The 12,937-nt window shown below is 43.7% G+C and overlaps 1 protein-coding gene across 1 annotated transcript in view; it reads left to right on the plus strand.

Annotated features, from left to right (window-relative positions):
• The first annotated feature begins 11,671 nt into the window (after positions 1–11,671).
• The window catches only part of spns2 (SPNS lysolipid transporter 2, sphingosine-1-phosphate), a 56,595-nt gene continuing 55,329 nt past the window's right edge, over positions 11,672–12,937 (plus strand). Inside the window, exon 1 of the mRNA XM_079214528.1 lies at positions 11,672–12,124. Coding sequence (XP_079070654.1) covers positions 11,893–12,124 — 232 coding nt within the window. The 5' untranslated portion in view covers positions 11,672–11,892. The remainder of the gene's footprint in view (positions 12,125–12,937) is intronic.

Below are 12,937 nucleotides of genomic sequence, written 5' to 3' on the forward strand. Positions count from 1 at the left end.
GTGTGTGTGTGTGTTTGTGTTTCCAGGAGCTTCCCAACCACAGCTGGGTGCTAATTCTGAGCCCCCTATAGAACTGAGCAGTGGGGACAAAAGCAACAATACAAATAATGTATCTGTATATACCGTAAGCTAAGTTAAAAACTACTTTTGACAACAGGATGTTGTAGTTGACTTGAAAGGATCCCTTTTTATCACAATACAACCACACACTGATGACAGATGCAAAGATTTGGTAATTGTTAGACCATCATATGTCTTTTTTAAAAAGGCTTGTTTGTTTACCCAGGCTTCAATTGTATGTTGAAGTTTGAAGTTGAAGTTTTTTTGCGATATTACCTCCAACTCAGGGGCCCTTTGACACCTTTTTACTGAATACATCCACTTACAGTAACAGGCCACCACAGACTCTTTCAAAACTGTCAATGAGTTGATGCTCCATCATCACAAAAGTCATATTTCCCCATTACATTCTAAAAAGTTGACGAAACCTTTAAAAAGGTGCAGTGTGTAGTATTTTGAGGATTGCAACCTCATTGCTAGATACTGCAAAATCCTACACACTGAAACTTCTCTAAGTGCCAACCGTGTCGGAGCGATACGGTGGTCGGCCCTTTAAGCTTTTTGCAAGTAATAGCCCAGCCCCAAGACCATTGTTTTGCTGACTCCAGAATTTTAAAATGGCTGCGATCAGTTGTGTACAACTATTATACTTGTTTTTCTTTTCTTAATGATTCACCTGAATTTTTTGCTGACAACCATCTTCAGTTTGGCCAGTTTAAGCTCCAGCTCAGATTACTCCACAATGCCTTGGCAGAATAAAATTAATTTGTCCAAGCATCCATGTTGAGGATCATCAGATTAACCTCTCCATCTCTGGATGTCCCAGTCAGCATGCAGCTGCTGCCTCCTAATGAGAACCAGAGAGGCCCTTAGGCTGGCCCACAACATATGCACATAATGGAGTTAAAGATGGAGGGTTTCATTCTCTACTCGCTGTATTAACTGTAACAGTTGCTGCAAATCCATCACATAATTCCACTTTCACGACTCACTTCAGTGGATCTACTTGAGAGATGACTTAAAACTCCATATGTTGTTCATGCACAGTGAGAAAATGTATTTGTGTTTCTATTTCGTAACAAATAAATGGAGTATTTTTTGTTTCTTCAGCTTAATGTGAGTGTGTCCACTAGATGGCAGAGCTGCACTACTGTAAAACATACTATTGTGAGGATCCCGTTGTCATCCATTGATGAGCTGCAATTGATGAGCTGCATTTACCAGATGTGAAGACAATGTACACCCAGCCTGGCAAACTATCTTTTTTTTTTTACAAATATTGTTGTAATATATATAAATATACTCCAACACATAAATATGCATATGTATGTGCTGATGTGTGGACAATACACCCATCTCAGGCCTCCACACGCCGAGGACACAAACCCAATGTTAGCTCTGCTGTGGCTGAAACCAATCCGACCGTATCAATGAGAGTGTAAAGGCGTGGTCACAATATAAACCCTGGTGTGACAAATGCTTGTCACCTACTGGATATAGCATATACTCAAATCAACGTTCAGTATTAAATATACATAAATTCACAGATTTTCTAACCACAATCTGACCCTGTACATTACCTTGAGCAACTGTATTCTTCAAGACTAAATACAAGGTAAGTCAACGAGCTCAAAATCTGTATGTTCTAAAGCATTTACAATAAGCAAACAGATATTTTAACACCCTCATATTCAGATATTTTAACACCACCTCATATTCAGTAAGGAACTACATTTCACAGGCGTTAGTCCCTACAATATTTATATAGTTGGTTATTTTTCTTTTGAGTATTATCAGTTTTCGAATCGTTTGGTAAAGGCAGGTGTAATATTAAATGGGTCAAGGTGACAGGAATTTAACACGAGCACAGCACAGACCGAAACACAGCAGTTTTGGACTTTTGCACGAAGCATGAACCCTGCAACACTCATTAACCATTTCTCTCAGATGTCAGAGGATCTCCTTATCAGTAAAACTGACACGAATGCCTCCGTCGGTTGTCCGTGTGATGTGTTGCCAATCATACGAGTGTCTACCTCTGACACTTGCACTCCGTTTGAGTGTTTACTTTTGATATTCCCTGAACGTACGTCTGTGACCTCTGTCGAGTTTGTGGAACATGAGAGGCGCTAACGTTCATCGCCGTGAGCCTGGCTGTGCTTGTAAAAGACGAGCACAGACTAGACAAACAGGACATCTTTACATACCCGAGTATGACAGCCGCTTGTCACTCAACCTCTCAACCCTTCATGCTGCTGCTGCAGACGTGTCTATCGTCTCCTAACAGCTGCATGTCGATGCATGTATCCCCATTGTTTTGAACTGGGGTGGACCACGCAGGGAGGTCAAAGGTCATTGTCTCTCTACGAGATCATGCAATAATTGGGCTGCATTGCCATCATGTTAAACACCCTTATACAGTCGACGTCGTCAAAAACACGCAGCCAACGAGATAAATGAGCAATCTTTAAAAAGGTGCAGTGCAGAGGATCTGGTGCCACCTAGTGGTGCGCTTGTAGCCAGCTGAAACATCTCCCGAAAACACAAATATTCGTACTTTCAAGTGATTTTACGCTGAAGAAAACATACTTATTATCATACTCTATTTCTGCCGATAGATCCCCGTAAATGCTCCACAACGTTCCTTTCAACATTTAATTTAAACTGCGAACAGCATTAAAATGTCTCGTTGTTGAATGTTCGGTTGCCAGAATCAATATTCCAACCAGAATTCAGACGGGATCAGAGCAGCAGGTGTTTCAGTTTAACCAGTGAACGTGTTAACCGGTGACTTTCAGCCCAATGTGTCCGTGGTTTCTCGTCGTCACAGTTGGTGTAGATAATAAACACAGATGAGTATATAAAATTGATTGAAGGCTTTTACAAACACTCTTAGATCTTTCGTCTCTACGAGCAACCCCAGATGCTTCTAGATGAGAGTCACCAGCCAGCAGCTTCTATGGCTGCCAGCTATTAAACATGTTGAGTATCATTTGACTAATCTAAAATACTGGTGTGTGTGGCACCCATTTTCAAACTCAATAAATGTCAAACTCAGAGTTTGGTGTTTGATGTTCTATACATGACCAGAGATAACGTAGTTTGGAAGCATCTACTGTCTTGTGTGTTGGTCATTTCTTGTTGCATTCTCGGTTTCTCAACCAGCTACGTATATGTGAGGCACTAAGTATTGGGCCACTTGCTCATGTATTCTATCCACTCACTATTGGCACACAGATCTGGAAAATAAATTTGTTTTGGTTGCATTCGCGACCTTTGTTGGTTAATGCCCTTGCACGACAACCCGTCTGAAGTGGAATTGTTTAGGGGAAATTGTTTGCTGATTAATATAATTTCTAGCCAAATGTCAAATATTTCTTATTGTTGAAAACTAAGTGTTGAAAGTGTTGACTGAACGTGACATTCACAGATGAATGAAAGCTGTAGTTCAAGGCCGCCAGGCCATTGTTAAAGGTTTCATTGCTTTGTTGTGGAATTCACTGGCATTTCCTTTTGTTTTTGAACATTTCAGCCTGACGCGTGTGATTTTCCAGAAGTCATGATTCCTCAGTATGCCGAGGGAATAGACTGGGCAGCAGGACGTATACGTGGAATAACAAGCAAGCACACACGAACACTGAAAGGTATGTGGCAAACATTCAAGAGGTAACAGTTCAACCTTCAATTAAAACACAATAGGTATTGTGCGCCATGTTTCGGAGCACTTTATCTGCATACCTCTCCGTTTCCCCTGTCGACCCTGGCCGTACAGGAAACTGTCACAATGGCTAATAAATTGTCCAGGCCGATCAATGAGGGAGCCGGGGAAGGGGGGATGGAGGGGGAGCAGATACAGTCAGTGTTTACCCAGGGATGGGGAGCCTGAAAAACAACATGCTGATACATACAATATGGGAGCAATCAGAATGCTGTCACGATATCAACAATAACCAGAGAGTGTCTCGTGTGCATGGCACATATTTACTCTGACAAAAGAGACAAGCTTATCTCTTCCATGTTTGTGTTATTCTCACCCTTCCAGGACAATGATAAGAGACGTCAAACCACATTTGTGGATGTGAAGTCGCTCTCTTTTCCTTATCACGAGCAAACTGCTGCAGTGACATGACATCATGGAGAGGAAGAGCCCTCTCCGCCCTCAGCGCTGCCCCTTATTTGGACAATTACATCATATGGGCCTTCCTGTCCATACACCGCAGCTTGAAGGGACACATATGTATATCCTATTTTACTGTAAAGTGTCAGAACAAAAAGAAGAGCAGGGTTGATGACGCACACAGAAAGAACCAGAGAAATCCAAGGATCGTTATTTCAAGGCTGGGACTCGGGTGGGAGGGATACTTCTGTAACAATGTACAGCTCTGTGTGTCAGGCATACACACACATTTTGAATTGTTGAGTTGTTAGCATAAATTACACAGAGGTTTGGTAGTTGGTCTGTTCAGCTTGATTTGGTTATATCACCAATGTGAATGCTTATTCATGTTTGTGTACGATTGCGTTTTTGATTCAAGGCTCCATAGCACATCAATCAAGCCTTTTTCTCGTTGTCATGCAAATTACTTTGAGAGTACAAATGTGGACTGCAGCGGAAATGCAGCCAAATCTGAGGTTTGCCCCATAATGGCATACGCACATTCTGGTCCTATGTATTTAGCATTCCTGTTACAGAGGCACGCTGGCCACTGGGCTGGAGAGAGCTGATTCCCAGACACAGTCGCAGCAATGGGGTAATTACAAAGACCCGTCTATAAATATGAGCCACAGCACCACACAGATCTGGTCTCACTGCAAGTTAACTTCAGGCACATAAGCAGCTTAAATTTCCCCAAAAAGGCAGAGCTTGATAACTTGTTTTCTTTGCATTAAGAATGCAATTGGTGGAGAATGACTCGAATAAGGGAGATCAGCATGATGATATTAATCTTGAACCCGGGCGGCCCCGTTACCTGGGGAGCAGCTGCACACATGCAGCAAACACCAGGTAAGGACCCAGTAAACATGCAGCAACATATTCATCCTGCATACCCACATATTAGGGAGAGGATCGACTCATGATGACTATTTTGAACAAAACGAAACTCAATTCCAATACCAAGGAACTACATGAGAACATTTTTGCACTCTCCTATTGTTTGTTATTGTTTGTTTATTTACACCTCACACACTTAATATACACATACATACATACTTGCACTTTTGAACTTCTACTGTTTAAGTTTAAGTTTAATTTAATTTAATTCCTAAATTAATACTCTGTTCTTTTCTTTCATCCCAGCTATTTTTATTTAATTTTCATTTTATTAGGATTATTATTGTATATATATTTCATCCCTGCTGTTTTGATATCTTTTTTTCTGTCTGTAAATTGCTGCTACTCAACACCAAATTTCCCCTTGGGGATTAATAAAGTATATTCATTCATTCAAACAATGCTAACACCCAAACCAGCTCACGGTGCGGGCCATCTGTCATTATGAAAGCTGAGACACCAGATTCCAATGCTGTGTCTAATCACTCTACAGCCAAAACTCAAGAAAGAACATACTTCATTTTTCATTCATGGAGGAGCACATGTGTCTCTGACTGGTGGATTAATCGTGGTACTGCACTCTTCCTAAAGGCATTCACATTCAATACAAACATGAGCTGGTCAAATAGACCAATTGGTTATGGTTTTCTATAAATGGGAGCATGTACAGAGGTCTGATTGATTTTTTTTTTCAAAACAAAACCAAAATGAGTTGCATTTAGATGGAATGAATCCAGTGACGTGTAAAATGAAATGGGTTTTGCAGTTACAAATGGCCCAGATGGTACCCAAATGGCGAATTTGAAGCTTCTATCTTGACATGCCTCTACTAAAACCTCTCCAACTTTGCCCTGCTTCATTTTCTTAACATCAGTATGTGGGACAGGTGATGTCCAGATGTGGTTTTGTGAGAGGTTTTGGGCTGCAACTGTATCATTACATGGAAATATTCTCTCTAAAAGTGAACCGTTTTGTCGGGGAGAAATGAACTCCTTTATTCATGCTGTGTTCCATCTTCATTTACATATACCCAGCAACAAACCGATGATGACATATATCTCATCAGTGTAACCTTTATTATGATACCAAGATTATTCAGATAGACCTTGTAATATACACTCTACTCATTTAGGGCATGTCACCTTGGAGCAGCAGCCTGAGCCAGAGACCTGGGTTTATTAAGGCAGACAGTGGAGTATACGCTGGTTTTACCTCCCAGACAGACCAACTGAGACTGATGACCCACGACCAAGGAGTCCAGCTTGGATGGAGCTGTCCTCTAAATAATTAAATGAGCAGCTAAAAGACGCCGTCGCTGCCCCTGAACACTATATTTAGTCCCTGCTGTCTCTTTGCCCCCCGCTGCTGCAGCACTGCACAGTGCGGCCCCCAGATCAGACTTCCGAGGAGAGGAGACATCAGCCCAGGTCTATTCAAATCCTCAGCTGCTCTGCCTCCAGACACTCCATAGCTCAAGTGTGGCCGTGCATGGCAGAATGGGGTGGCTGCAGCGAGCTACTGTCAGGCACAGACGGTCAAGTGGACAGGAGGTCACAGCGGACGAGAGAGAGGTCGAAATGGTAGAGCCCACACCTCAAGAGAGACCCAGACGGCTCCGGCTCCAAAAACAAATGTATGTGACGAGATGGGAAGTGGGGTGGTCCACTGCCACCAGACATCATGTGCTGATGATAACAGCTTTGTCTTACCGAATGTCCCTTTAGTCCACTGCTGGGCACATGAAAGTATTCTGTCAATATTAGGGTTGAAGCTGGCCTATGTTAGTGCTGTCAGCTGAAAGAATGGAGCAAGATCTCCCACTGTCCCTTCTGCTCACTGGCCTGTGTGAAATGCAGTTAGATGCTTCATTGCGTGATCGTAACCATTTCTAACACTTGTACGGATTGGCGACATGGGTCAAATAGAACGAGTTAATTTCTTTCACAAGAATAGAACAATTGCAGAAGATTAAATAATGTGTGAGTCAGTGAGTTGAACTGAAATGTGGGCAGAGAACTGCATGTACAGTATGATTTAAGACGATGAATTACATGCTACACCAAAGTAGGTGTTGAAAGAGATGCTTCAAAATGTTATATCAAGGAGACGGATGTCAGATGTCACAAATGTTCTCCATTAAAACGCCTCATCTCCATTGAGGATAATGTTTAAACAACGGCTTGTATTTTCCTCAGCAGTTATGCGGCATGAAGGCCGGTTCATTCTCTCCTCCCGGATATTTAACGTACACAGTGTACTCAGGGAAACTTGGTACAGGAAGGACCGAGACAACAATGGAAGGATCACAGACTGTTGTGTGATAACTGTGTTTGAGAAATTCCTTGATTGCTTTAATTGCGCAAAACATTTTTTGTTTATTTATTTCAATCTGCATTTAAAAGCGAAAAAATAGAGAACAAAAAAGATATTTACACAAATTAAAGACAGTAGCAATCAGATGAAAGCGAACCCGATATCAATTACACATTGTGAACATTTTGGATGGATTCATTGTAACTGATGAAGACCAGAAGCAGGAAGGCGGAACACCAAATCATCTGCATTCACTACACGATGATGAAATACAAAAACAAGGAGTTTTACACGCATTTAACTGCCTGGACAAGTTGTTCATATACAAGTTATTCAACCTTGACTGACCTGAAAAGAGTGCGATACAGCACTCCATCAAACCTGCATATTTATTAGCTCAAAACAATCTACTTTATTTCATCAGCGGAAAACACGATTCTAAATTCCTTGTGAACTCGGATCCTAAAGAGGTGGAGACGAGTTCACTAGAAGCACAGCTGATATGCACGCAGCTGATAGACACATGTTTCACTCGGGACATTTAAACTTCATTGGCAGCCACGTGCTGGAACGCAGAAGGAGTCGGCCTTATCGCCCCGCAGCCGCTGGGCGCAGCGATTAGCAGGTTATCTCCCATCCTGCACTGGAGGCTCGGACCCGAGCCGAGACAGGAAGGAAGGCCGGGGGCAGTGACTCGGTGGCCCTGGGCCACATAGCAGAAAAGCGCGAGAGATAGGTCCCCGGTACACCGAGCCAGTCTGCACGATGGAAAAACCCAAAGGGTCCCACAGACATGAGCAGCATATCAAACACATCCCAAAGAATGAGGAGAGGGGAAGTGGGGGCTCCAGAGAGGGGGACAGGAACAACTGTTTACTGGGGCTCCCTCCTAAGCCCTCCACGTGAGACCACTGGTTGGTTTGGCCCTCGCCTCTCTTCCTGCATCCTCTGTTCCTGGATGTCAGCGCGCGGCACTACAAAAGCAATTCTTGTCAGTATCGCTAGATCGTTCTCTGCCGAGCCTGCCAGGCTGCACCGTCGGCATCATCCTTTCCAGACTCAAAACCGAAGGGGGTATTTTCAGACATCAAAGTTTTTGGCTTGTACTTTTGCAAAACAAACAGCGAAGGGAGGGGGGGGGGCTTTAGGTCTTGCTGGCAGAACTTAGCAGTCTAAATAAGACAATGCAGTTCGACTCAGTTTATGCGAATGCCTTCAGACCTCAAATCTGATACAGGCGAGAGCAGCCTCGAGAGCAGCCTCGTCCCAAATGGATGCCAGGCTTCTTCTTCATCTGCTACCTCCTTCCCAGATTTGGTTCAGCTTCTCACTAGTTTACATACTGACAACAATATTGGCCTAATTTCACTTTGGGGCTATTAGGCTGAGCGCTTTTGTTGAAGTGATGTAAAAGCGCACGCGGCCATTAACAGGCAACCCGGCCCGCGTGGAACGAGAGCCTCTCGCCCAATGTCCCCTCTGGCTTCTCAGTGAAACCAAACTGCGCTTGTCAGGAATGCCCCCTCAGCACTGAGCTCTGCGCCGGTGCTAAATCAACACTCGCTCGGCCTCGCACCTTTCCGTACAAACTCCTTCCAGTAGGTTCGCAATCGCAGAATTCCCAACACTGCTTTTTCCGGCGATCTGTAGTCGAGGACGATTTGGGATTCCTGTCTTGGCAAAGTCAAAATACACATTGAAATAGTGGAACAATTAGCGGGAGATGTTTGGCTCCTGTCTGACAGAACACAGATGGCCCAGAAACACTCATCTGCAAGCAGGATTGGACCTGTCCCAGCCATTCAGAGAAAGACAGAAAAAATGAGCTCATTCTCCTCATTCCCAATGAAGATTCACTGATGTGTGAATACACCGCAATATTTACACACAATGTGCATTGTCACGGCCCTCAGTGGTATTGAAACCATCATCTTAATGAGTTAAAATCGGTCTCCCAGCAGAATCAACAAAGGGGAGCTATAGCCAAACTGTTGGGGACTCTGGTGGCTGTCAGAGGCGTACAGCAACCCAGCGAAACTGCATTGTGTTCATCTTTTTAAGCAGAACCAGATGATATACCCCTCTGGATTGGTTCTGTAACCACCAGGAATGCCTCAGACGAGCACGTCCAACAGCCAGATTCATCCAGCCTGATGAGCTTCGTTCCGTCTCGCCGCTGTCCCCCTCCCCGAACAGCTTGTTGTGATGAACTGTAAAAACAAGTAAATGTGACGTCTAAACGGCCAACTTTGTTGCTCGCAGACAACACATTTACTTGTTTTTAATTTTTCAGCTGCAAATAATTTTTCAAGGATATGTTTGGGCACCGAAAACTCAATCAGACCTGGCCAGAAGGGGAGGAGATGTGTGTCAGAGTGAAAGATCTTTGCTCTAACGTGTCTGTTTATGCTGGCGAGTGAGAAACAACGTAAAATGGTTCTGGCTGTAATTGTGGGGTTTGAAATGTGTCATTCAGAATGCTTTAGGATGCACCACAGCGCTGCACTGGAACTCTCATTTCTGCTTTATTGAACAATGGAGTGACACGATATGGACACATTCCCCATCCAACAATAATCTTAGGTGAAAGCTTCAGTGGTCGGTAGTTGGTCAATGTTGCGTTGCACTTCTGTCAGAGATACACGTGTGTCGTGGGAAAACCCAGTATGTGTTTTTTTTGTTTTTAATTTCATTTCCACACACCTTAACTGCAAGTGCCTAATACGCAATAGTAATGTATTAACTCACCACACAATGAAACGGTTTACTGGATATATTTAGTTTGTTAGTTGGACTCATAAGACACCAAAGATACTGCTGCAGTGGTGAAACATTTGACAGCCGTGAACATAAAAACTATGACAGAAGGGTTTCCTCTTTCATATAATTGTTCAAAAAAATTGAGAAGAAGAATCAGCAATGTCCTTAAATCATAATATAATGAACAATAAAGCATCAAATAACTGCATCTGGACTAAAGCATATCAAATGGGGACCAGTAAGCCTGTTTGGTTGTGAACTCTTTTTAGTTTTAGGCCGCTTTAAAACATTGCTGTTGTCGCACATACTTTTTTGGGTGATTGGAGCACCACAAGACAAGTGCCTTCAAGTAGCTGCATTATATTGATGAGAAGGCAGCTGATATCTCCAAAAACTAAGCAACTCACACCAACACAATATAGACTGATAAACGGCTCTACAGGCCAGAGGAAAAGGATGTACCTTTGATTTAGGTGTGAACTGTGCCTTTAATATTCAATTAATTTACTCTGACGGCACAATCAACACTCATTGAATGTAAACTAAGTAATCTCTGTTATCTTTGATGCTGGTGTAACATTTAATAAACACATCAACTCCGCTGTCGGCACCAGATTAGATCACTTGCAAAATCCTTCCTGCCTGTTAAGGAACAGTTAATGCTTGTGTGTGTCTTATCTCTTGCATTACACATTCAGACTGCTTTATCCATGTAGTCGAGTGCCGGTAGTTTGCCACTCACAATGAGATGTTCTGTTCCATTTCTATCACTTTTTTATTATATATATTCTACACTTATGCTAATTCACTTATTGATCCTCATATAGTTAATGTCTGTGTCATCGATCTAATAATTTAATCACTAAAAGCACTCAACAACTGTTTTTAAATGTGCTCTATAAATTAAACTGACTTAACTTTATTATGCTAAAGAGCTGTCAGTATGACAAGGTGTGGGGACTAAATACATCTTCTTTTTTTTACATTTTAGATTAGTGAGAACTAAATATACACAAAAACACAGAAATAAACCCTGAGATCTATTTGGAACCTTTTACTATAAATATGAGCAGACCAATAGGGAGCTATCGTTCATCTCTAAATGTGTCTGTGCAACATACTTTCATGAGCTGCTTCTATTAGAAGCCTATAATTAATCCGTGTTTGTTTCACTCAGTCAGCGGCCATAATTCCCCCTTTATATGTGAGAGATACGCATCAAATACACACATGAAATAAACATATAGATCAGTGAAGTCACACCCACCACCGCCAGCTTCCTTAAATATGAGAAAAGGTTTTTCCAACCGCACTACTCTCTGGTTGCATTCCCCGGCATCTGCACCACAGTATCAGGTGCGCGCCTCCATCATTCGCTGCGGGGCTTCGGAGAGGGGGGGGGCGGAGTTAGTCAAGCCGGGTCACACCCCCTTGCACTATAGCGCGGTGTAGGCTACTCTCCTCACAGAAAAAAGAAAAAGAAATCATAAGGAGCGCACAGCCCGTCCGTCACCAGCCCTGGTAGAAAAATATGATCCCGAGGAGAACGACTCCTGCGCTTCAACACTTGCGACAGAAACTCCACTGCGAATAATCCCAGCAGCAGAAATCACAGAGCATCGCCGCGTCTGGTCCTCGCTGAGCTCTTTCTCCTCTCCATTCTCTTACTCTCTCTCCCCCTCGCGCTGGATCTTCCGTGCCAGAAGATGTGTGTGGAGAGCGACGGATGCGAGATCGAAGGCTGCAGCAGTTCGGACGAGGTGCGCACGCTGTCCGGCAGCATGAGCCCCGCGCTCAAATCCAACCCGGACCTCCACGCGTGCAAACCGGGGCACAAATTCCGCGCCGCGCTGCTCATATGCCGCTCACCGGCCGCCGCCGCCGGGATCCTCAGTTTTGGCAACGTCCTCAATTACATGGATAGATACACTGTAGCCGGTAAGTGACCTACCTGCCTTGTCCCTTCCTGTTAGAGCTTTCTGTTTTATCACAAACAGCGCACAGCAGCCCCCGTGCGCCGGACTGGTTGTACGGGCGCTAATTGCCCGTGAGCCGCTCAGGTCTGTAGTAGAGCCAGCGCACCTCAGCGGAGACGGGCGGAACAATGGGGCTTTACCCGAGCGCAGCGGGCTGTCCGCCCATCCACAAAGGCGGTGGTTCGATGCTTGGAGACTTTGTGTGCTGGTTAAACCAAAGCAAGGCAGGACAGTCATGTTTCTGTACGCTGCTAGGTAATTGCAGATCGATCAATTAAGGCGATAGTCTCTCTCCATCCACGGACCTGACTGCATGTTTTTGCACTGTGTGTGTGTGTGTGTGTGTTTGTGTGTATGGGCTCATCTGTCAGTTTCAGCGATTGCAAATTGAGAGAGAGAGAAAGAGAGAGAGAGAGAGAGAGAGAGTCATTAGTTCCTTTAGTCCATCATTTAATAGCGCGTGTTTTGTGCGGCAGCTCGCTGTGCCGCTGTGATGAGAGGCCATGTGGTCGTCCCACTCAAGTGTCCGCATATGTCCTCACTACAGCGGAGATCCACAGCATGGTTTATTATAACTGAACACTGTGTACGGATGGAAATCGAGCTCGAGTTTCTTAGAGGGTGGTGAAATGTGAAAAGTGCATTTGTATGGGACACATTATGGGCGTGATCGATTCATTGATTGATTATATCATTATATACGTGTTAAAGCCAAGAGCAGTGAGAAGATGCGGAGATTTTGAAGAGCAAAATGTTATTTTTCTGGTAAAATATT

The sequence above is a fragment of the Taurulus bubalis genome (genome assembly GCF_910589615.1).
Source record: "Taurulus bubalis genome assembly, chromosome: 2".
In the NCBI taxonomy this organism is placed as follows: Eukaryota; Metazoa; Chordata; class Actinopteri; order Perciformes; family Cottidae; genus Taurulus; species Taurulus bubalis.